Here is a 22,445-nt window from a genome sequence, read left to right as displayed (position 1 = left end):
TTCATTCATTTAAATCTTTAATATTTTTAGGCAGTGTTTAGTAGTTTTTAGTGTGTAGATTTTACACATTTTTGTCAGAGTTATCCTGAGTAATATTTTCTTATACTATTGTAAGTTATGTGTATTATATGTATGACACCAAAAAAATATATATATATGGCTGGCTGGTATGGGGATCTGAACCATTGACCTTGGTGTTAAAACATTGTGCTTTAACCAACTGGCCAGCCCCTTAAATGATATTTTTTAGCATAAAGTTTTTTGTTTGTCCATTGTTACTATTTATATATACAATTGATAACAAGTTTTATCTTGTTTCTTGCAATCTTGCTAAACTTACTAGTTCCGTAGATTTTTTTTCAGATTCCTTATGATTTTTTAGGTAGACATATTTGTCTGCAAATCTAGATAGTTTTACTTTGTTGTTGCTGTTGTTGTTGTTAGCATGTTTTAAATTTCTGTTTCTTGCCTGATTATAGTGGTGAGAATGTCCTGTGCAACACTACATAGAAGTGGTGAGAATGAACAATATTACATTTTTTCTGACTTGGAGAACAGTGGTCAGTTTTGCACCATTATTTATGGTATTATCTGTATGTTTTTACAGATGCCCTTTGTGAGGTTGAAGAAATTACCTTTTCATAGTTCACTGGGTTTTTTTTCTTAAATTAGGAATGAATGTTGGATTTTTGTCAGATGCTTTTTCTGCATCTGTGACGATCACATTTAAAAAATTTTTTTAGTTGTTAATATGGTGTATTACATTGACTCACTTTTCCTATGAGAAATACTCACATTTTCTTGGTTCTTTGTATTTAAGTAATATTTTAATGTGTCCTGGACATTGTGAATGTTATATTTTATAAATGTTGAGCCCTTTTATAATTCTCCAACAAACTTTTTTTCTTTGTTTTTTTAAGCAAGTAGCCTGGTAAAGGTCAGACTGCAAGTTTTACATATCTTTTGTGAGTGGTGGTTCCAGTGTCACTTTATTTTCAAAACTTCTTGTCCTGCTTTAGGTCTTTCTTTCACACGTTCCACTCAGGAATTAGGGTGAAAATTGGGTGGTAATTAAAATCTTGTTTCAGTTTAGAAAGACTGCTATTCTGATTTGGGTCTGTGCCACACATGTGCATCTTGTCGGTGATTTGAGGGCTTTTATGTAGATTTAAAGTATCCTTCTATCCAGCTCTCTCCTATTTAGGACTCTCTCCCCTCCCCTTTTTAGGATGCATTTTCCAATTCTGACCAGAAACACAGTTTTTTTCAGAAGTTTTGCCGCATGAGCTTCTGATATTTAGCTCTGAGACAGGGTCTCACTTTTCGTCAAATTGAAAGAGAGAGGAAAAAAATGAGACTCTTACCTCTGTATGGGTAATTCTCCAAGTTTAAACTCCCCTACACAATACACCTGCTTTTGTTTAGATTACTATATAATTTTTGGGAATTGAATATGAAATTTGTTTTTAGTTATCATTCAGTTTTAAGTTTTTTACTTTTGTAGTTATTCCTGATGATCATTTATTACTATCAATTATTCACTTTCCTATTTTTCATGGTGATTATTTACAAATTTAAATCAGAAGGTCCTTAAAAAGTTTGTGAAAAATAGAATCAAAAGATAGTATAAATCTTTTCATGAGCTTTTGAAGTACCTTCATATGTGCTATCATTAAACAATGCTTTTTATGTATTGACTTAAAAAATAAAGTTGATAGTCTCCGAAGGACATTGATAAGCCTGTAGCAGGAAAAAAAGTCTCAGAGCCAGCTTTATGCATTACAATTTGCATATACGTATCTGCATGGAAGACTCACCATATTTCCTGAATTGCAATTTATTTTTATTTAAAGGAACTATAACTAGCCTGAGATAATCAGATTAAATTCAGAAGTTATATTAAACTGACTTATATATTACTTAAAATAGATTTATAATAATATGAAAAAATGTATATCTTAAATCTTTAGTTTTGAAAATTATACTCAGAATGGTTTGTTTTTAATTTTTGTCCATTCAGTGTTATCTACAAACTTTTGGCATCGAAAAGTGAAGGGATCAGAGTACAAGCTCTCAAGGCAATGGGCTATTTTTTAAAACATCTGGCCCCAAAGTGAGTATACATGAAATCCAAAATGCACTCTCATATATTATTTATTTTATAAACCTTTGGAATAGCATTTCTCTTCTGTGGTCCTTCCAGTCTTTCTTTTATTTTTTTCCTTAAAAATGCTGTATAAATTTAATCACATTACTACATATTTCAAATATGAAGTTGAAGGAGAGTATATAGTTTTTGTGAGAACTATTTAAGTTATTCATATATTTTGTGTTAATTATGAAAATTAGTTTGGATGAATTGAATTCTAGAAACTGTGGAGACTTCATTTCAGGTGACTTGCATCATTTGCTTTATCTGTACTATAAAAGCTGATACAGTAACCTGGATGTTTGCCACATAGTATGTTTTGCTATATGCATAACTAAAACTGGAACTCCTAGGCTTATTTTCTTAGCTAAGTGCAGATAGTCATATTCTATCTATTGTTCCTTATACTAGCAGTAGTTTCTTATTAAAATGTAAAATTTTGGGAGTAGAACAAATGTTGGTAAACTGCAGTCTTTAGGAATCCAGCTGGCCACCTGTAAATAAAGTTTTATTGGAACACAGCTATGATAGTTTATTTGCATATTATCTATGGCTGCTTTCATGATATAAGGGCAGTGTTGATTTGTCACAGAGACCATATGGTCCACAAGGCCTAAAATATTTACCATCCAGCCATTTGCAGAAAAAGTTTGCTGACCCAAGGGATAGAATTATAGTTTGTGATCCTTCAGTTTCTAAATTTGTACTGCTTGGAAGGTTAATTTTGGCATATGTATTTTCATAGTATTCATTTTCTCGAATTATCTTACATTTCTGCTGCCTTTTCTCCACATGCTTTTCCACTTAACTACTTATTATGCTTTAGATGCTTCCCCAGTAGAGCCGAGCTCACTGCTAGCAGATAGTAGCAACGCGTTAAACCAATAATTGCTCTGAAGATTTTGATAGAGATTTTTGTTGTGCTCTAGTATAGCCAATCTTGTGATTTTTTTTTTTTCCACTTTGGCTATGCTTATATTGTAGTTAGCATTTCCCTACTTAAAGGTTTTGTAGCCTTAAAAGTTCTAGGTCCAAGAAAATTGGGAGAATAATTGAGTTGAAATTTATTTCTAATGTGAAAAAAATTTTTTTGTTTCCTTCATCCAGCATGCACAGTAAAATTCTGCAGTTGATGATTTCTTCTGTGTAATTTCAGGAGAAAGGCTGAAGTCATGCTTGGACATGGATTGTTTTCATTGCTAGCTGAAAGACTCATGCTTCAGACAAATTTAATCACAATGACCATGTATAATGTTCTGTTTGAGGTAAGAATGTAGTTATGTAGATAGAATTTACTCTTAAAAATTTCTTATTATAAAAGCACCTATATAATTGAGTTGACAGTGTCTAGATAAAGTAAGATCATTTAAGTTTTTAATGTGAAAGTTTGAAGTTACTCGTAAAAGGACGTGGCTGTATTTTTATAAATTATTAATCTGTGAATTACTAAAGTTTACTTCCTTCATTGTATTGACTATTTGGTATCTCACTTTATAATTAAGTAAAAATAGAGTTATAATGCTGAAGTTATTTTATATGGACTGTATGCTAAGTTTTGATTAGTATTGTACTTAGAGTTCATTAATAGTGATTCTAATACAGTGATTATGCTAATACAATCTATTGTTTTACTTCTATAGATACTTATAGAACAGATTTGTACTCAGGTGATACATAAACAGCATCCAGATCCAGATTCTTCAGTAAAGATACAAAATCCTCGTATGTATTTTATATACTTAAAAAATTTACCTTTTGCTAATTAAAAAGAAAGTCACTGTGAAAAACCTAAAAGTTCAAATATTGTTGAAAACAGATTATTAGATGAATATTTCATTACGTGCAGTAATATCATACTAGTTTTATTTGTGATTTATGTTTAATATAATTTCAGATGAACCTTAAGTTATGTTGAAATGCTTATATAAAGGTATTGAAAAATTGTATGCATAAGATTTTGATTTAATGTATGTTCAGATTTTCAGCAAAGTTTTGATTGTGCAGTTTAGTGATGTCAGGCTTAATTAAATGAACCATGGAAATAGCTTTCATCTTAAATTACTGTCAGTATAAGAATACCAAATGTGGAATGGAAAAAATGTCTTTATTGTTTATGAGCATAGTTTTGTTTAACAATCTTTTCTTTTAATACTTAGAATTCTTAAGAACTCGTACAAAGTGCTTTTCATCTTGCTTTTTAAGATTATGTTATTAATATAACTGGTTTGTAAAGTTTTGAAATTTCATTACTTTTTTTTGTGGTGAGATGTTCTTGTGCGTATAGTACTCTACTTCACTGTAATTTTAACAATACATTTCTCTGAAGTTTAATTTTCCTCAGTTTTTGGAGAGACATGATGTTATTAATTTTGAGAATGAAAAGAGGAGAAATCTTGAATGTATAGATATGTATTTACATACATTTATTTTACATATTTTTCATATATGTTATGTGGTTATATAGGAAAGATGACTTACTGATTTTCAAATATATTATTGTCTTAGTCTGTTTTGTGTTGCTATAGCAGAATACCTGAGACTGGATGATTTATAAAGAACATAAATTTATTTTCTCACAGTTCTGGAGGCTGGGAATTCCAAGATCAAGGCACCTGAATTTGGTCTGCTGAGAGTTGCTCTCTGCTTTCAAGGAATGCGGAAGAGCAAACTAGCAAGCTAGCCAAATGCTGCCTGAAGCCTATTATGTGAAATGGCCTTAATCTCATTAATGAGGGAGGAACCCTCATGGCCTAATCACCTCTTAAATACCCCACCTCTAAATACATCACATTGGCGACACCTGAATTTTGGGGGGACTGCATTCAAACCACAGGAACTATCTACTTAATGCCTAATGTACTGGCTCAGAAAGGCAGGTAGTATATAATATGGTGGTTAATATTGGCTGCTTGGGTTGAAATCCTACTTACATGTCTTACTAGCTGTGTGACTTTGTATGCGTTACTTAACTTTTGTGCTTTAGTTTTTTTATTTCTAAGATGAAGGTAATAATAGTACCTGTTTATCATTGTGTAAGGGTTGAGTTAATTACTGTATTTTCTTATAACAGTGACTTGTGATAGTGTATCTTGAAAATTAGTTGCAATTATCATCTCTATTACTATGATTATTCATCAGTGTAATCATTGTTCAGGTGGAGATTTTTTTTTTTTGTCTTTTTTTTTTTTTTTCGTGACCGGCACTCAGCCAGTGAGTGCACCAGCCATTCCCATATAGGATCCGAACCCGCGGCGGGAGCGTCACCGCGCTCCCAGCGCCGCACTCTCCTGAGTGCGCCATGGGCTCGGCCCAGGTGGAGATATTTTGAATTTGTTACTAGAAGAATTCAGAAATTGCTCCCCAAATATCATTAATGATATGACAGAGTATCTTCATATTTGCTATTTGGAACTTCGGAATCACCAAAATTCTTGGCAAAGGGCTGGTTTAGAATTTCTAAATTTTTAATTGGGTAAAAATTTGATATTTAATTTTAAATTCAGAGTTATAGCTGTTTATTATCACTTATTTGTAAAGTCCTGGGTTAAGTACATATTTTTAAAGAATTTTTTTTTCTTTAAGCTAAGTTCTGGAAATTTAGATAGCTTTATACTAAGACCAGTACAGTAGCAGTTTTGTTTGCATTTGCTGGGGGAATGGGGACGTTGAATAATTTTTAATTTTGTTTGGGTTTTTGAGCTCTAATTTTAGTTTTAAAGTTGTGGAAGAAAATCTTCACAGCTTTTAGAATTCACTGTGGTAAAGGAAAGGCTATGGTTATACCATAAATTATGTTGAAAAACTGAGAATTTATTCTCTTTTTCTGAGATTTTGATTATAGTGTTGTTTGTTTTGAAGACCTACTGTATTATTTGGTGGAGATTAAAGAGATTTGTCAGTAGTTTTACCATCATTGAATTCATTTTTATTTTTAAATTTTATTTATTTTTATTTTTTGTGGGGTTACAGTGTGTTGTTTCAATACATGCATATAACTGCACAATGATTCACTTAGGGTGGATAGTATAGTTTTGTCTCCATTAGTTCACCCCTCATCCTCCATCCCACCTCCACCCCTCCCAGTCTCTGGTAACCATTATTCTACTCTCTACGTTTTTTTTTTTTTTTTTTTTTAAACACACAATGATTATTATCATTATTGCAAAAAGAACTCTTAAAAATGAATTAGAAAAATCTAAGCAGAAATTCGGTGAAGGACATGAGCAGAGTCACACACCCCAAAGAAACACAGGTTTTAGTAAGTACATTCTACGATCTGGTTGCTCATGGGACGGGGCTGGTGTGGTGGGGCTGGCTTCTTCGCTGGCCTGGATGAGGGGCAGGGGTGGGGCTAAGGCCTGCCCTGACACAGAACCCCTCTGATTTCATTTTTAATTAAACTTATTTTATTTTAACCTTTTAAAATTCACCTTTACTTTGAACATTCAAATCATGAAATAAAATCCCTTTCTTGCTTATAAATGCTTTCTAATGAATATATTGTCATTCTTTCCTATAGATTTTTTTTTATAACACAGAAGAGGATGTTTTCAGTAGACATTTATGTCAGGGAAACTAAAGAACTTGCAATATATTGATGACCTTTCATCATGAATTTTTTGTTGTGTTTTGGTTTTTACTTATTTATGAACTGTCTTACAGAAATACTAAAAGTAATCGCCACCCTACTTCGAAATTCTCCCCAGTGTCCAGAGAGCATGGAGGTTCGCAGAGCCTTTCTTTCTGACATGATTAAACTTTTTAATAACAGTAGAGAAAACAGGAGGTAAGCTGGATCAGAAAGCATTTATTTGCAGTATTCAAGTCTACTTTTGTATAAGTCCATTTTGTATTAGAAAAATTGCTTTTAAAATACTGTGAAATGATTTTTCCGTATGTTTTTTCACCAAAGTGTGTAAGTAATGTACCAGACAGTTAAATTAGAGTTTTCAGTACCACACTGTTTGTTTTGAATATATAGATAAATGTGGGTTTTTTTGGGTGGGTTTATTTTGTCTTTACATTTTAGAATTCTTTCAGATGATTTCAGTTTCTTCAGTAATTCAGTACTCTCTCGTGATTTTCAGGAGTTTGCTACAGTGCTCTGTGTGGCAAGAGTGGATGCTTTCTCTCTGCTATTTTAATCCTAAGAATTCAGATGAGCAAAAGATAACAGAAATGGTATATGCCATATTCAGAATCCTACTTTATCATGCTGTGAAGTATGAGTGGGGCGGCTGGCGTGTTTGGGTAGACACTTTATCAATCACACATTCAAAGGTAAGCTTTTTTATGGAAGTGTGTTTTAGTACTTGAAATATTTGTAATTTTGAATTTTACTCATTAAAAAAAATACTTTAAATCAAGGAAAAAAGGCCAGTTATTCTCTGAAAGTGCAGTGAAATGAAAACTAAAAAAGGGAATCAGTAAAAAAGGAATATAAAGTATTTCCAGCTTTTTCAGAAACAAAATAATTTTTTTAAATGTTAGCTTTATATGTGTTTAACTTAAAGCCAAACCTCGTGCAGCATAAAGGAATTTATATCTTCAAGTAAACTATGTACACAAATGTGGGCTCTGAATTTTATAGTAGTTAAAGGCTTTTGAACACAAGGTGGTGCACTATATTCAAAGATGAAAAGTTGTTTTTAGTAATGTAAGGTGGTCGAGCAAACAGAAGAGCCCTGGCTGCTGTTTGCCCTTTGCTCGTGTTATAGCTAGTTAAAAAATTGGCCTGGAAGAGTTGACTAGACTGTTTTTCTTCAAAATTAAGCCAATGTAAATTATTTATTTATAGCTTTTATTTAAAATTTATTATAAAATATTCTAGACATACAAAAAGGTATAAAGAATACTGTGCCTACCACTGTTTAAGAAATTGAGTTCCCCTTCCCAATTGCTTTCAGCTACCCTTCTTTGACTTACCCACCCCACTAGCCTAACTTTGGTGTTGTCATTTCCATGTCTTTTCTATACTTTTATTACATGTATTTATAATTATAAGCAATATGGAGTTTTATTTTTCATATTTAAACTTAATGCTATCATGCATACTAAATTTATTTTTTGTAAATTGCTGTTTTTACTTACTATTCTGTGAGATTTATCTACATTGACCCATGTAATTGTGTTGATTTTCTCAGTTGTATTCCAGTGGCATGATTTTATCCAATTATGAACTGATGAGCATTTTTGTACACATTTTGTAAATATTCAAGAGTTTCTCTGTGTATATATATATTCCTAGTAGTAGTGAAATTGCTGACTTGTGAGGTGCAAATGTTGAACTTTACAAGATAATGCAAAATTTTTTCCAAAATAGTGTATCAGTTTACATTCACATAACTTTATCACTTGGTATGGCTGTAGTTTTAAAAATTTGTCAATTTCTTGACTTTTAAATGTTTTAGCCCCATAATCTTAGTCTACATTTTCTTGTTGTTTTTCTTTATGTATTCTTGGTCTTAATCCTTTGCTAGCTATGTTGTTTATAAATATCATCTGCCAATTTTTGACTTATCTATTTATTTTTGGATTTGGAGTTTTATTTTTGTGCCTTTTGAGGGAATTCCACATTTCAAATAATTAATGTTGTAAAACTTCTTAGTTTCATTTATTGTGTATGCTTTTGGTACTTTGTTTAAGAGCTCTTTCCTTACTCAGAAGGAATATAATTATATAACTATGTAAATTTATAAATTGAAGGAATAAAGTACAAAAATGATAAATTTGGTTTATCTTTAAGTATTTTATTGACTATCAAAGTTATCGTTCTGGAATATTTTGTCATTCTATAAGAATACATTACCGTTTCCTAATTATGTTTTTAGGTGTTTGAATAGCTTTTAGTTATTTGAAAATACCTAAGAATTATTCATTCTGCCTCCTATTCCTCAGTAAGAAGAGGGTGTGCTATTATTGTAAGGGTTTACAAGGATTTCCAGGGTCGTGCGGATGCTCAACTATTCTGGTTTCTATTGTAGTGGGCTGCTACAATCTGGATTGATTTTCTGCTAAGACTTTTTTGCCCATTACAAAAAGATCATGAGTAAAACAGGGTTGAATTTGGGCCTAACATACATTTGGATTAGATTTTAGAGATATCTGTGGGTATTCTAGGTTAGTAAAGTGCCAAGAATTGAGTAGATTTTCCAAATTTTCTCAAAAGTATATGTCAGTTAATCTTTGTTTCTTCAAGTTCTTTAGGAAGGATGGCTAGAGGAATATAACCATTAGAACGATAGTTGTTAAAGTGAAGCCTGAAGATCTTGGGGGCACGTGACACCTTTTCAGGGGGTCTCTGAAGTCCTTTCCTGGCTACACATCTGTGTGAGGGTGGATTTTCTTCACATACATCAACCAAAATGATATATGCAACAGATTGAATTCAAAACAGATATGAGAATGCAACTTTCTTCAGTGAAGCCAGACTTTGAAGAGATTTGCAAAGATATAAAGTAATAGCACTCTTCTCTTTATTATTTTTGGTTTTGAAAAAGTCATTTTCAAGAAATATGTTTATATTAACATGTAATGGATTTATTTACTTTTAAATAAATTACCGTTGTAAAATTTCTAAGTTTTAATTTATAATATTATAGGTAGCAATAGATATAAACAAAAGGTCTTTGGGCACCTCGGTACTTTTTAGGAGTATAAAGGGTCCTGAGACAAAAATATTTGAGAACTGCTGCCTTAGAAACTCATAGGATATTTAGGGCCAGTAGCCTAGTCTTTTTGCATTTCTACCTACGGAATAAAGCAGTTGAACTAGGTGATATCTCTGGTGCTTTTGAGCTTTTACGAATTTATGACTAAACATTTATATCCAGTTACCAGTGTGTTTGTGTAAGTAATAAAAGTACACAGACTTTGGAGACAGGATAGTCTTGGGTTTAATTTGTGATTTATAGTAATTATTAGCTGTGTAAACTCAGGCAAATTTTAAAACTCTTTTCATCTACCCGTTTCTAAGCTAGAAATGATAAATGTGATGTGTGTGTGTGTATGTATGTATATGTATATATTTTATATATGGCATATTGTTGAAATCGAGTTAATGACTAATATCACAGACAATAGAATTAAATGCTCACTGACCTTTTCTTTGTTATAGCTTTATCATAGCCCTATTCGTCCTTTTCTTCTCATTCTTACTGCTAGTACACTAGTTCAGGCTCCAATTACTTCATGTTTTTAGTTAAATGCAGCTTTTAAAATGAAGAATTAATTACTTCCAAAATAATTTGTGTGGCATAAATACTGTGAAGTATTGTAGAGGAAAACTGTAACTATGCTACCCAACTTAAGAACATGCTTTGTGGTGTTTTCCATCCAACCCCACCCCTCCTCACCCCAAAGATATCACTATTTTGAATTTTGTGTTTATAATTCCCTGCTTAAAAATGTATTTCTAAAAAAAATTATCTAATTTTGCCTTTAAAAAATTTTTATGAAAATGATGTTATGCTATATGAACCGTTCTGTTACTTATTTTTTTCTATATCAAACGGTTTGTTTCTAGAATTCTTTCTTATCGTTACTTGTAACTTTGGTTCATTCATTTTCACTGCTACGAATAATTCTGGTCTCAAATGCAAAGATTTTAATAGAGTTGTGATTTCCAAAGTTTTGCAACTATGACCCACAGGAAGAAATTTATTGTGACCATGTATACACACACACACACATTTTATTTTTTTTTAGACTTTTATTTTTCATGGTTTTGTCTTTTGCCTACTTTTTTACTAGGTTTTTCTTTTTCTTCATGATTTGTAGTTCTTTACACACACCCAGATTACTTCTAATCTAGATGTTTCTAATAGTCTCTTACCTTAGGTGTTATTTTCCTATGTATTCATTAAGCTAAAAATAACACATGATGTTGCTCCCCTTCATAAACATGAATGGGCATTGGAAAGGGCTGTCTCCAGGGTCACCTAGGGCAGCCTATACAAGCAACAGGCTGTGTACACTACCCAAAAGGCTGCTGTATGCAGCTGTTGCATACCGGTCCCCCTCAAAGAAAGGAACTCGGTCCTTTCTTGTTATCTCTTTAGTCAGTCTGTCTGTCTGTCTCTTATTCTCTCTCCTTCTCTTTCCCCTTTCTCTCTCCCCAGCCTCCAACTAATCAATCAATTCCCTCCACCTCTCACCCTAGCTGTTAGTGTTGGCTCTGAGTACCTGGTACAGTCTGTGACCTCTGTCAACGCCTAGCTAACTCTCTCCCTCTGCCTGTCTTATCTCATTTTCTTTTTTAGCTACTGTCTTCCTCTCTTCCATCCTTCTCTTTTTCTTTGTCCTTCCCTCCAATATCTTCACCCATTCTGTACCCCCTGCTTTCTCTCTCCCCCATCCTATTTCTGTTTTTCCCTGTCCGTTCCTCCCTTAGTGACTCTGTATGTCTCTATTTGTTTTGTCTGTTTTCTGTCTCCCCCTCTCTCTGTTGGTTGGTCAGATAATAGGTTGGTTTCTTTCAGTCGATCTCAATCATTCTGTGTCTAGGTCTCACCAGTTACTTACTTCTTTTCTTCCTCTTTACACCTTTATCTTTCCTTTTTCTTTTATTCCTCTTTTTTTTTTGGCAGCTGGTCTGTATGGGGACCCGAACCCTTGACCTTGGTCTTTTATTCCTTTCTACTCCTTCTTTTTATTCTTTTTATCTTCTTCTATTTGAGTACCTTCTAGTCACTATGAAAGATTGAAGGATGAATTAGGGTCATGTCTTATCCTGAAAGAAGTTAATTCCTAATATGGGAGATAATATATGTACAAAAATAACTAAAATATACAAGGTTGAAAGCAATAAATGCCACAGAAGAGATATGCACAGTGAAAGGAGAGACAGCTTTCACCTGAGGGCACCTGCTAAGTTTGTGGGATAGATGTCATTGCCAACAACATTGAAAAGTAAGTAAGATTTAGGCATGTAGAGATTAGGGTGACGGGAATCATTGGTAGAGGAATCAGAATAAGCAGAGATACAGAGATGGGGTCACTGAGGGAAAAAAAGCATGGTGAATTGCTTGGTTTGCTTGGGGGTATGTGGCCTATATGAAGAAGAGCAGTAATATGTAATATAGCAAATGTGAACTGGCATTTAATCATGTATGATCCTATAATATCTCTCATATTCTTGGTTAAAAGTGAGTTCTTCTCTTGTGTGTTGTCTGCTGAATTGTAAGCTCTTATTAGCTGAGATGAAAGATTTTATACTTCGTCACATCTCCCATAGAACTATATATGCCTAGTACTGAGTATCTGGCAATTGAACCTTAAACATTTGGTGCAGGAAGAAGGAAGAACTACACCATTATTGTTTAGGGTTGTTTGGTTCAACTGTCATGAGGCACCATGCCACTCTGTGTGTTCTTAACACTTCAATCTTCCTCTCTTCCGTGAGCCATAAAATAGCTGCGGTAGCTATCCATTAAAGTACCTATGCCATAATTACTCAGTGTGATTTGAGGATCACTGCATCAGAGTAGCTTGGGGAATGTATTTTAGTACAGTTTTCTGGGCTCCACAGTAGAATCTTAATCTTGTGGAGAGGTTCCTAGAAATCTGTATTTTTAAATAAGCTCTTATGCACTCTAAATTTTGAGTATTCCTTTGAGTATACAGGAAATTATTTTTGCTAACTTTGATAAAATTCTTCCCTTCTTACCTTCACACTAAGCTGATAATATAATATAGTATACTCTTTAGAATGCATCATGGAGATAGGAGGATTCTAAATAAATTAAATGTGGACCCGGTTTATGATCTCTTTATATATATAATATATATATATATATATTTTATAAAGGAAAACCTTTTTTGTGTGTGTTTCTGAGCATGTGTTATGGTGCAGAGAATGTTAAAGAAATATAAACTACTCTTGTTATGTGTCTGAAATCAGTATTTTTTTGGCTCAACTTATATAGAACAAACCCAAAGTAGGGTTTAAGGGCTGTGTGTGTGTTTAAGTGTGTGTGTAGTTTTTCTTAGTTATATTTTTCTTTACTCCAGTAACTTACGGTTTTAAACAGATCTTAAAATCTTTGCAAAGAAAATAGTTGCTTCAAGGAGAGGCCCTCTTGTGCCTACTTTTGCCAAGAACCCATCTTTGACTCAAATTTTAGGTTTACATTTATAAAGGAGAATAAATGCTGACTAAGTTAATTGTGAAGTGCTTTTAACTGAGTAAAACTAGACCTCACTTTTTGCTGCGAAAGTATACTTTAAAAATGAATGCTAAAGCATTACTTAACTCTATGAGAGGGAAACAAAATTTGAAGTTATAAATTGGTTCCTGAAGTTTTCTCTTTTAGTGTTTCATACATGCCTTTTAGTTTTATTTCTTTGTGTAGATTTTCTTCATTGATTAAAAGGCTTTTCTCTTTCATAAGATTTATACAACGTAATTTATTTGAAGACCTATGCCCTTAAAAATTTTTTTAAATCTTGGCATTTATTTTTAAAATAAAATGAGCAACTTATGCTCTAAAGCACTTAAAAATCAATATTTAATAAAGTTTAGGATAGAGCTGAAGTGATTCAGTAAGTAGGTGAACAATTTGTAGCATGGTGTTAAAGATGTGGTTGGAATTGTAATCAAATTTTCTTTCTCTAAAAATATTGATTCTAAAGCATTTAAAATACTTTTATGCAGATGGTATTGAAGTGATGCTTATTTTTTTCTTTTGGCAGTCATTTTGAATCTCAATATCACAAATTTATAATATGGTTCTTGATAAAGAACTGATATGTAAAGAACTAATGATGTAGAATTGGATAGCTTTTGCAGTTACATCAGGATACATGCAGCTGCTATAAAAAGCCAAAGAAACTCAATTGCAGTTTTATTGTCCAGCTTGATAGATTTCCTGTCACCTTTTTAGCAGTGATGCTGTTTGTCATTGTATGCCTCTCCAAAAGCTGAGTGAAGTAAGTTTTAAAAGCAGTAATAAGCTCTTCTAGTGTAACTGCACTATGTTGGTTACTTTGGTGTCAGTGTTTCAAATATGTACCTAGTAACCTTTGTAATTTCATTGTCTTGTTTGTTGTCTAGGTTTTTATCTTTATCTTTTTTTTTTTTCCTTCAAATTGAATACTGTTGTTACCAAATTAGGCTTTTGGGTCTTAAAGTTATAGAAATAACTTGCAGTAAAGCAAGCAATGCTTTATTAAAAGAAGAGATAGACTTATGCATAAGGGAGGTAGCTACAGGGAAGCTAGCTCCCTGAGGGGAGCTGTTTAGGGTCCTTTATAAAGCGAGGGCACAAGGGGTGCAGACCAGTGTCAACATTCTGCGCTTTTGGAGGTGGTCCATTCTGTTCTTCCTGGTTGTGTCATGGACACATGCTCAATTAGGGCTTTAGTCTTTGTGCCTGCTTAGTCGATCCAAGATGATGGTGTTGCTCATTATTGCTAATGCAGAAGGGTCATTGTAGAGGTCACTTTGAAGTTTTGTGCGCATGTGGGAGATGGAATAACTACCTAGAGGAAGTTGGGGAAGGGTTTTTGCAACTCAGTAAATATCTGTTTTTCTGTTATCTCAGTTTATCTTATCAGAGCAGTTATGCCCAACTGGTCTCTTTCAGTTACTTTTATCAGGGCCATGGGGTAATTATGGGCCCTAGAGGTCTTATGACAGAGGAGAGGAAAAGAAACAAAATGTCCTTTGCAGGGGAAATGGAATCAGTTTGGTTCACAGGCCTAGATCTATCCTGTCTCAGTATATTTAAGAGTACTTAAACAATACTGTTTTTATTTGGTATGCTAAGCTGCTTCTAGTATTTAATTAAAATTTAAATTAAGTAATTTAACCTCCAAATTATGAGAATTGTCTAAAAGCATTCTTTTTCTAAACAAATAAAATTAAAACCTTTAGATGCTGTATTTTGTGTAGACCCATATTGCCATTATGTAAAATGGGTCCATGACTTAAAATAACAAACAAGTAAAAGTTAGTCACACTTAAGTTAAAAATATAATGTGAATTAGATTTCTCCCAAGATAATGAATTTGGGTAAAGTACTTAATTATCTTGGATTTTAAAAATATCTGAGATTTTACTTACTATTAACAATTTTATGAAATGACTTAAGTATAAATTTCAGTCACTTTATACAAGAAGAAAGTACCATTTAGATTGGGTAAAAAGCATTTGGTCAGTTTTTCTGCGAATTCTCTAAGTGGTTTCTTAAAAGTATTTTTAAAAATCACAAGATGCAAACTGGCATATGTATAAATGTGTGTGTATTTGTGTGTTTATGATGGCTATATTATAAGATTGAAAGTTACCTATTTTAAGAAATTTGAAAAGTTACAAAATTTCCATTTTTCCATGTATTTTATACTTAATTACTAAAGTATTCTTGGCTTAAACAGTTTTAAAATCAAATAGCACTTGTTATTTTTTTTTTTTTATTTTTTGTTTTATTTTATTTTATTTTATTTTATTGACCAGTAAGGCAATCGCAACCTTCAGCACAGTGTGGTCTGCAACACGCTCAGCCAGTGAGCTCACCGGCCATCCCTATCTGCGGCCTCGGCGCTACCAGCGCTGCACTCTCCCGAGCCACGAGGCCGGCCCAACATTTGTTATTTTTAAAAAAATTTAAAAACAATAGGTGTTTATTACAGGAAAATTGGAACCCAGTAGAAACTCATACACAGGAAAAGCAAAAATCCTCCATTATGTATCAGTTAATATTAATGTTTTGGTGCAATATTGTCCAGTCTTCTGTACATAATATGCACATGCCTGTAATTATTTTCTTATAAAAATGTGATCATATTTATGCTATTTTACAATCTTGTTTAATGATACATTTCTTAAGTGAATTTTAATAGCTGCATATTATCAGGTATATATAATTAATACTATTATGGAGAAGTAAACTTAAGAGCAAAAGCTTCAGCTTTAACGGAACACTTGAATGCTGTCAGATTATTTATGATTGTGTAAATTATTTAAGTTTACTTTTCATTTGTTGCCATTCTCCAAAATTTTATTTGGAAAATATTTGTGGAAGTGATATATATGTATTTTTTTTTGTAAAGATGACCGCTAAGGGGATCTTAACCCTTGACTTGGTGTTGTCAGCACCACGCTCTCCCAAATGAGCTAACCAGCCAACCCTATATAGGGATCCAAACCCTTGGCCTTGATGTTATCAGCACCACACTCTCCCAAGTGAGCCACGGGCCGGCCTCTGGAAATTATATTTTAAAAATTGATTTTTACTGTAATGTATTACATATGCACCATACTGTAACTCTCTCTTATCCTTGAGCACTGATGAGCCTGCTTTTCTGTAAATTTTGTAAGATAAATTCCTATATAAGTGGAATTTCCAGAAGAAGGAGTTTGCATGTTTTAAAAAGTTTTAGTAGATATTGCTAAATAGCTCTTTAAAGATGTGTATCAGTTTATACCTGAGATTTGCATGAGAGCATCTGTTTAGACTGTTCTTAAGAAAATAAAAATTGATCAAGATGACTTTTTTTAAAAAAAGAAAAGATTAGTAATTTATTTACTGTGATATTAATTTGCGTCACTGATCTTCCTATCTTTATAAAATGGGGATAATAGCACCAGTGTTTTAGAGTTGCTCTTAAGTATGTCAGTAATGCCAGATGGTTAAAACAGCCTACAATAAGCGTTCAATATATCTCAGCTATGTATTGCTGCAAGTATTTAAAAGAAATATATATCCAGAATTGCCTACCAAAATAAGCTTAACTGAGTGTATTTTTAAGCATATTGTGGAAATGGGGAACAATTATTGACTACACAGACATGCTGGTACTTAAAGAATGTTTGAGTGCATAGTATTTTTTCTTTTAAATAAATTCTAGAAAGTTTCCATGTATTAGTGTGGTATTTATAGAGATTAAGAAAATACTAAGTGATTGGAAGGCTTCTGTTTAAATTATATCCCTGTGTGGTATTAATATGAAAGTGTTGCTCGAAAATTATTTTATGAAAGAAGAAGTCTGGTTTTTATATTTACTATGGTTGCTTACTTAAAAATGTGAACTTCAGAGCAAAACCTGCAACTTTGATGTTATAGGGGAGGGAAGAAAACTTTTCTTCCCACTATCTCAGGTTCATTGGTTGGGCCCCTGTAAATTAGACTCACAAAAAACATATTAACAAGACAAAAACATACAATTTTTTAATGAAAGTTTTATGTGACACAAGAGCCTTCATAAGGAAATGAAGACCAGAAGAAATGGCTAAATCTGAGTCTTTTTATACTAGGTTAGACAAAAAGGGGAAAATTGTGATAAAATATGATAGGACAAAGGGGTATGCGCTAAGAGTTGTAAGTAAACCGCGGGAAACTTAACAAGGCCTATTTATTCAGATTCCTCTCCATGTCCCCTGTCTTTGGAAATAAGGTAATTCCTTTCTCTTTGGTATCGAGAGGGCACCTCACAGGAGGGTCCTGTGACCTGCTTTAGGGGAGAAGGGTGGTGAAGTTCAGAGAGTTCTTTCTGCACCTGCCTTTTCTCAAATTCCTCAACTTAATGTATTTAATATGCCAAGGCACTATATTTTGGGGTAGTGTGTTCCGAACCCTGTCAACAACAAACAAAATCCTTTGTGGCCAAAACCAAATTAATACTGTAAGCAAAGTCAAAAGGCAAATGAACAATTCCGAAAAACTGTTTAGAACCAAAGTAAAGATAACATTCCTAATATATAAATGCTCTTAGAAATTTATAGGAAAAGAAAACATGATAGAAAAATATACAGAGGACACGCTCATATGACCCACAGAAAATGAGTAGAAAGTACCTCAGATATATAAAAAGATGCTGAACCTACTACTCATTGTAAGAGGATTGCAAATTAAAACTATCCTGAAACAATTCACCAAAATATGTTAAGTGAAAAAAGAAAGTGAGGAATTGTGTGTAGAGTGGGAATATATGAGTGGGAAATAAGTGGGAAAATAAGAATTTATATTTGTATATATATGCAGAAAAAGTACCCTGGAAGGATGCATAAGGAATTAATAACTGGTTGCCCGATTTTTGCAGGGTTTTTTGAAGGTGAAGGTCAGTGGTAGGAGGGAGACTTCTGTGCTGTATACTGTTTTATATATGAACCATGTGTATATATCTATTCAAAGTATTTTTTTTAAAGTTCATTACATGAATGAATGTTTATTGTGTATATCACTTGTTTTCCTTGCAGGATTGTTTCCCTTTGCTATTGAACTTTTATAGCATTGTTTTCATAATTTATTCTCTTAGGTAGTTTTCTTGGGATAGCACAGGACTTATACTTGATATCTTTCCAGACATGCTCTATTAGGACAGCATTTAGGTTTGAACCAGACTAGCTAGATTTGTAACCAAGGTGCTTTGCATAAAATAGAAATGTGATTCTACTATTATATCAGTTATCTTATGCCATTGTTGTTGCAAGATATTGCATCAGTCTGTATAAAAGATCACGTGTGTAGTGGTAATCATTTTTACCTGTGTTCATTGATACCTCAAAAGGGAAGATTCATCTGTTTTTGAAAATGTTTCTTATTTATCAATTGTGGAAAAGGTTGGTAACCTAAGAATAGAAGTTAGCATATCATATTTAACTGGTATTTTCATATGAAAATAACATACAATGAGAAAGATTCATTTGCTTAAAAACAGTCAGTTGCTAGACATTGCCTAACATTTAAAAAAGTAAATTTTTATAGGTTAAACATTTTAATATATGGATTGAAAAGATAATATTAATCTTTTAATGTATTGCATTCATCTTTTACCTCCTAATTAGTAAATTTGAGTACCAATTAATTGGAAGTAATGACAGAAGAAATGTAGTTATTAGCTCATAAGTGTCTTTAACTAGTAGTTTATAGAAGTGCTTTTCAGACATTACAAACAGCTATAGATTAGCTATCAGATGACTGTGAAGATTAATTACTAGCCTTTTAGCTGGGTAATTTAGAACAATATCTGGTAATTAATTGGGAATTATCAGTTTTAAAGTCACAAATATCTTAAGGAAAACACCATCAAAAAAGATAGTAACAGTGACAATAGTTCAGTTGCCATTTAGCTTTTAGACTATTTGAGTAAATTAAAGGAAAATTTAAAACCAACCAATTTCAGAATTTTAAAAGCATTTCAAATTCTGAAGGTAAGTGCTTTTCAACCTATGATTTTATACTTAATCCGAATATTTCTCAAAAAATTTAGTTCACATGCACCCTTTCTCAAGAAGGCACTGGAAAATGGGGGATTGTACAGAAAGAGAATAAAACAGGAAGTAAGATATATGATATTAGAAATAGGAGAGACAGCACAGAAGAGATGGAGATCTCCAGGACTATAGTGATGGGAGATCCCAGGATGGCAGCTACATAGTAGACACAGATGATAGTCTGTCTAGATTGGAGCAATTTGACTCAACAGAGAGATATGGGGAAAGGGAGCTATTATCACTGCAAATGCCAGCTGCCTTTATAACTTTTTTTTTTTTTTTAAACCTGAGGACAAATTACCCACATTATGAGGTGAGACCATATTCATATGAGTACTTGGGTTGTCTTGATCATGTGCTGATTAAGTTCCTGCTCTCCCTGACTCACCTGAGGATTCTCACTTCAGCCCTCAAAAAATGTGCTCTGGGGCCGAACCCGTGGCTCACTCGGGAGAGTGCGGCGCTGGGAGTGCCAAGGCTGTGGGTTCGGATCCTCTACAGGGATGGCGGGTGCGCTCACTGGCTGAGTGCAGTGCAGGCGACACCAAGCCACGGGTTGTGATCCCCTTACCGGTCACGCACACACATACACACACACAAATGTGCTCTGCTTTGACCCACTTCTGAGGGTAGAGATTAACACTGGTGAGCTTAGAACTGAAAAATCTAGTCTGCTTCCCAGAGTTTATTCATGCCAGATACCCACTATCTGGCTCACACTACTTCTGATAGATGCGCCAGTTCTCCTGTCCTCTGTATCCGTATTTCCCAGTATTTCCTAAGTGACTTTGCTTATAGACTTCCCACAGATAGCTTTATATACCTCTGACAGAGGCTGAAGCTGTGCTGCCACTCAAAGATTATATATCTTGTCTTCCTTTAGTTAGTTGTGGCAATGTTGCCCTTTCTTTTTACAGCTGGCTGGGTTTGTGCTAGACTTAGTTTTTCAAACCAAACGTAATAGGTATGCTTATTACATAGGTGGTAAAACTATTAAAAATCAAGTAGTAAACAATAAAGTGTCAGGATAGTGATTTTCTTCTGATGGAGATAGGGTGGTTAGAGAGTACAGGTCGGGAGGGCCATATAGGAGAATTGTGAGGCACTGGTAATATTCTATTTCTTGTCATGGGTGGTGGGTTCATGGGATTAAGAAAGAAGTATTGTTCTTTACTCTGTACATATAAATTGTATATACTTATGTTTATTGATATGTTTTATAATAAAAATTCTAAAAACTTTAAATTTTGAGAAAATCAAAGCGAATGATTATTGAAAACTAAACTTATTCTATAACGCAGGCTGTCATAGAAATATATCACCACGAGGTTGGCAGTACATAACATGCTTTCCTTAGATAATGATAACTGTTTCATCACTGCAGAAACGATTTCTCTAAAGTTGGTTTTCCAAACAATAGACTAAGTGATCCTTTTAAAATGGAAATCAGATTGTGTCTTCCCTCGACTCATAATTCTCAAATGGCTGCCTCAGAATAGAATTCAAAGTCTTTAACACAGTCTATAATGCTGTGCAATCATAACCTAGCCAGTGGCTACATCTCTGACCTCATCTTCTTCAGTTCGTAGTCCACTGGTCTACTGGTATTCCTTAAACAAACCAAGCTTATTTTCACTCCAGGGCCTTTGCAGTTATCTGCCCTTCTCTCAGCCTGGTCTGTTCCCTTTCACAAACTTGCCCTCTCTTTTATTCTTGTCTTTGTTCAAATATAACAGAGAGGCCTTCCCCAGTTACTCTAGTAAAATACACCCTCCCACGTAGACTTCCACTGCAGTTGTTCTCTATGTCCTTTTTTCTTTCCCTAAAAAGCACTTATTATTACTTGACATTATCTTACATATTTGTGTATTTGATTTCTGTCTCCTCCATTAGAATATAAGCTCCATGAAGGCAGGAGCGTTGTGTTGTTCATCACCCAGTGCCTGGTATGCTATAGATGTTCAGTAAATTTTTGTTGAATGAATATGAGGAATTGGTCAATTAAAATAAAGAACCCATTTCAAAGAAAATATTAACAGTATGGGTATAAAAGAAATTGATATTTTAAAGGTATTATTTTATCATTTTACTGTTTAGTGTGGAATATATACATTTCTTTTTGAAATATTAAAAAAGTTTCAAATATTTATAACTGAAATATTTACAGTTATGAAAAATATTTACAAATATTTACAATTATGAAAATGTTTATTCCCTAAACATTTTTATTTTTAACTATATCACATTATGGCATGAATTTTCTGTATATGTCATGAGTAAAGGCTAGTTAATATCTATAGAAGGAAATTTTTTATTGTATATTATTTATACTTTTACCTTTTACCCATGTGTGATTCAAAAACACCTGTGGATTTTTGGGCATGAAAAATTAGCATTTGTTCTTTTGTTATCATCTCTTACTATCCTCCCATACTAGGCTCAATAAAGATTTATTGAATGAATGTTCAACTTACTATATGTGTTTTAATGATGTAAATCACAGGAACAAACAATTTTAGCATTAATGAGTTATAATTATGCTTATACTTTCTGCATATGTTGTACTTTTCCTTGCATTTTTGGGGGGGTGGGTGGATGGTGAGAGAGCATTCCCATGGAAACGTGGAAATCACATAATGGTGGCTGTAAAATAATAGTCCTTGAAGAGATTAAAAAAATTATAAATCCTGTGACATTAACAGTCACAGAACTCTCTTTTTAATTTTTTCTCTATTTAGTTTTTTTCACTTACTTGGGTAGAAGGCAAAGCATGATATGGGAAGTTCACAGTGCCAAATACATGGTAGTCATTCACAAATAGGTGGAATGAATAAATGCATGATGGATTAATTGGAACTTTCAGGCAATTTGTGACCAGTTCAAACTTTGAAAATTATGGTGTACTTTTGGGGAAGAGTTGGATTTTTTTCCATTGCTAAAAGAATTTGTATTCTTTAGCTTGTTATGAAAAAGGTTTTGTAGCTTAATAGATATATGGAAAGCTGCTATACTTGTGAGCATAATTAATTGATATTTTTTATCTCTCTTGAGGACAAATGGGGGGAAATGGGTTTTCATTGCACT

General features: G+C 33.1%; 1 protein-coding gene and 1 non-coding gene across 7 annotated transcripts in view; one reads left to right on the top strand and one right to left on the bottom strand.

Moving 5' to 3' along the window:
• LRBA (LPS responsive beige-like anchor protein) overlaps positions 1 to 22,445 on the top strand; it is a 754,439-nt gene that overhangs the window by 148,307 nt on the left and 583,687 nt on the right. For all 6 annotated transcript variants that reach the window (XM_063108839.1, XM_063108840.1, XM_063108844.1 and 3 more), the window contains exons 18-22: positions 2,021 to 2,113; positions 3,306 to 3,414; positions 3,790 to 3,871; positions 6,812 to 6,935; positions 7,237 to 7,429. In XM_063108839.1, coding sequence (XP_062964909.1) covers positions 2,021 to 2,113; positions 3,306 to 3,414; positions 3,790 to 3,871; positions 6,812 to 6,935; positions 7,237 to 7,429 — 601 coding nt within the window. The remainder of the gene's footprint in view (positions 1 to 2,020; positions 2,114 to 3,305; positions 3,415 to 3,789; positions 3,872 to 6,811; positions 6,936 to 7,236; positions 7,430 to 22,445) is intronic.
• Positions 11,071 to 11,199, bottom strand: LOC134386702 (small nucleolar RNA SNORA70). The gene has a single exon (XR_010024528.1). It is a non-coding gene; the product is annotated as a small nucleolar RNA SNORA70 (small nucleolar RNA).

The sequence above is a fragment of the Cynocephalus volans genome, chromosome 9 (genome assembly GCF_027409185.1).
Source record: "Cynocephalus volans isolate mCynVol1 chromosome 9, mCynVol1.pri, whole genome shotgun sequence".
NCBI classification, from domain to species: Eukaryota; Metazoa; Chordata; class Mammalia; order Dermoptera; family Cynocephalidae; genus Cynocephalus; species Cynocephalus volans.
This window is presented reverse-complemented; position numbering and strand designations above follow the sequence as displayed.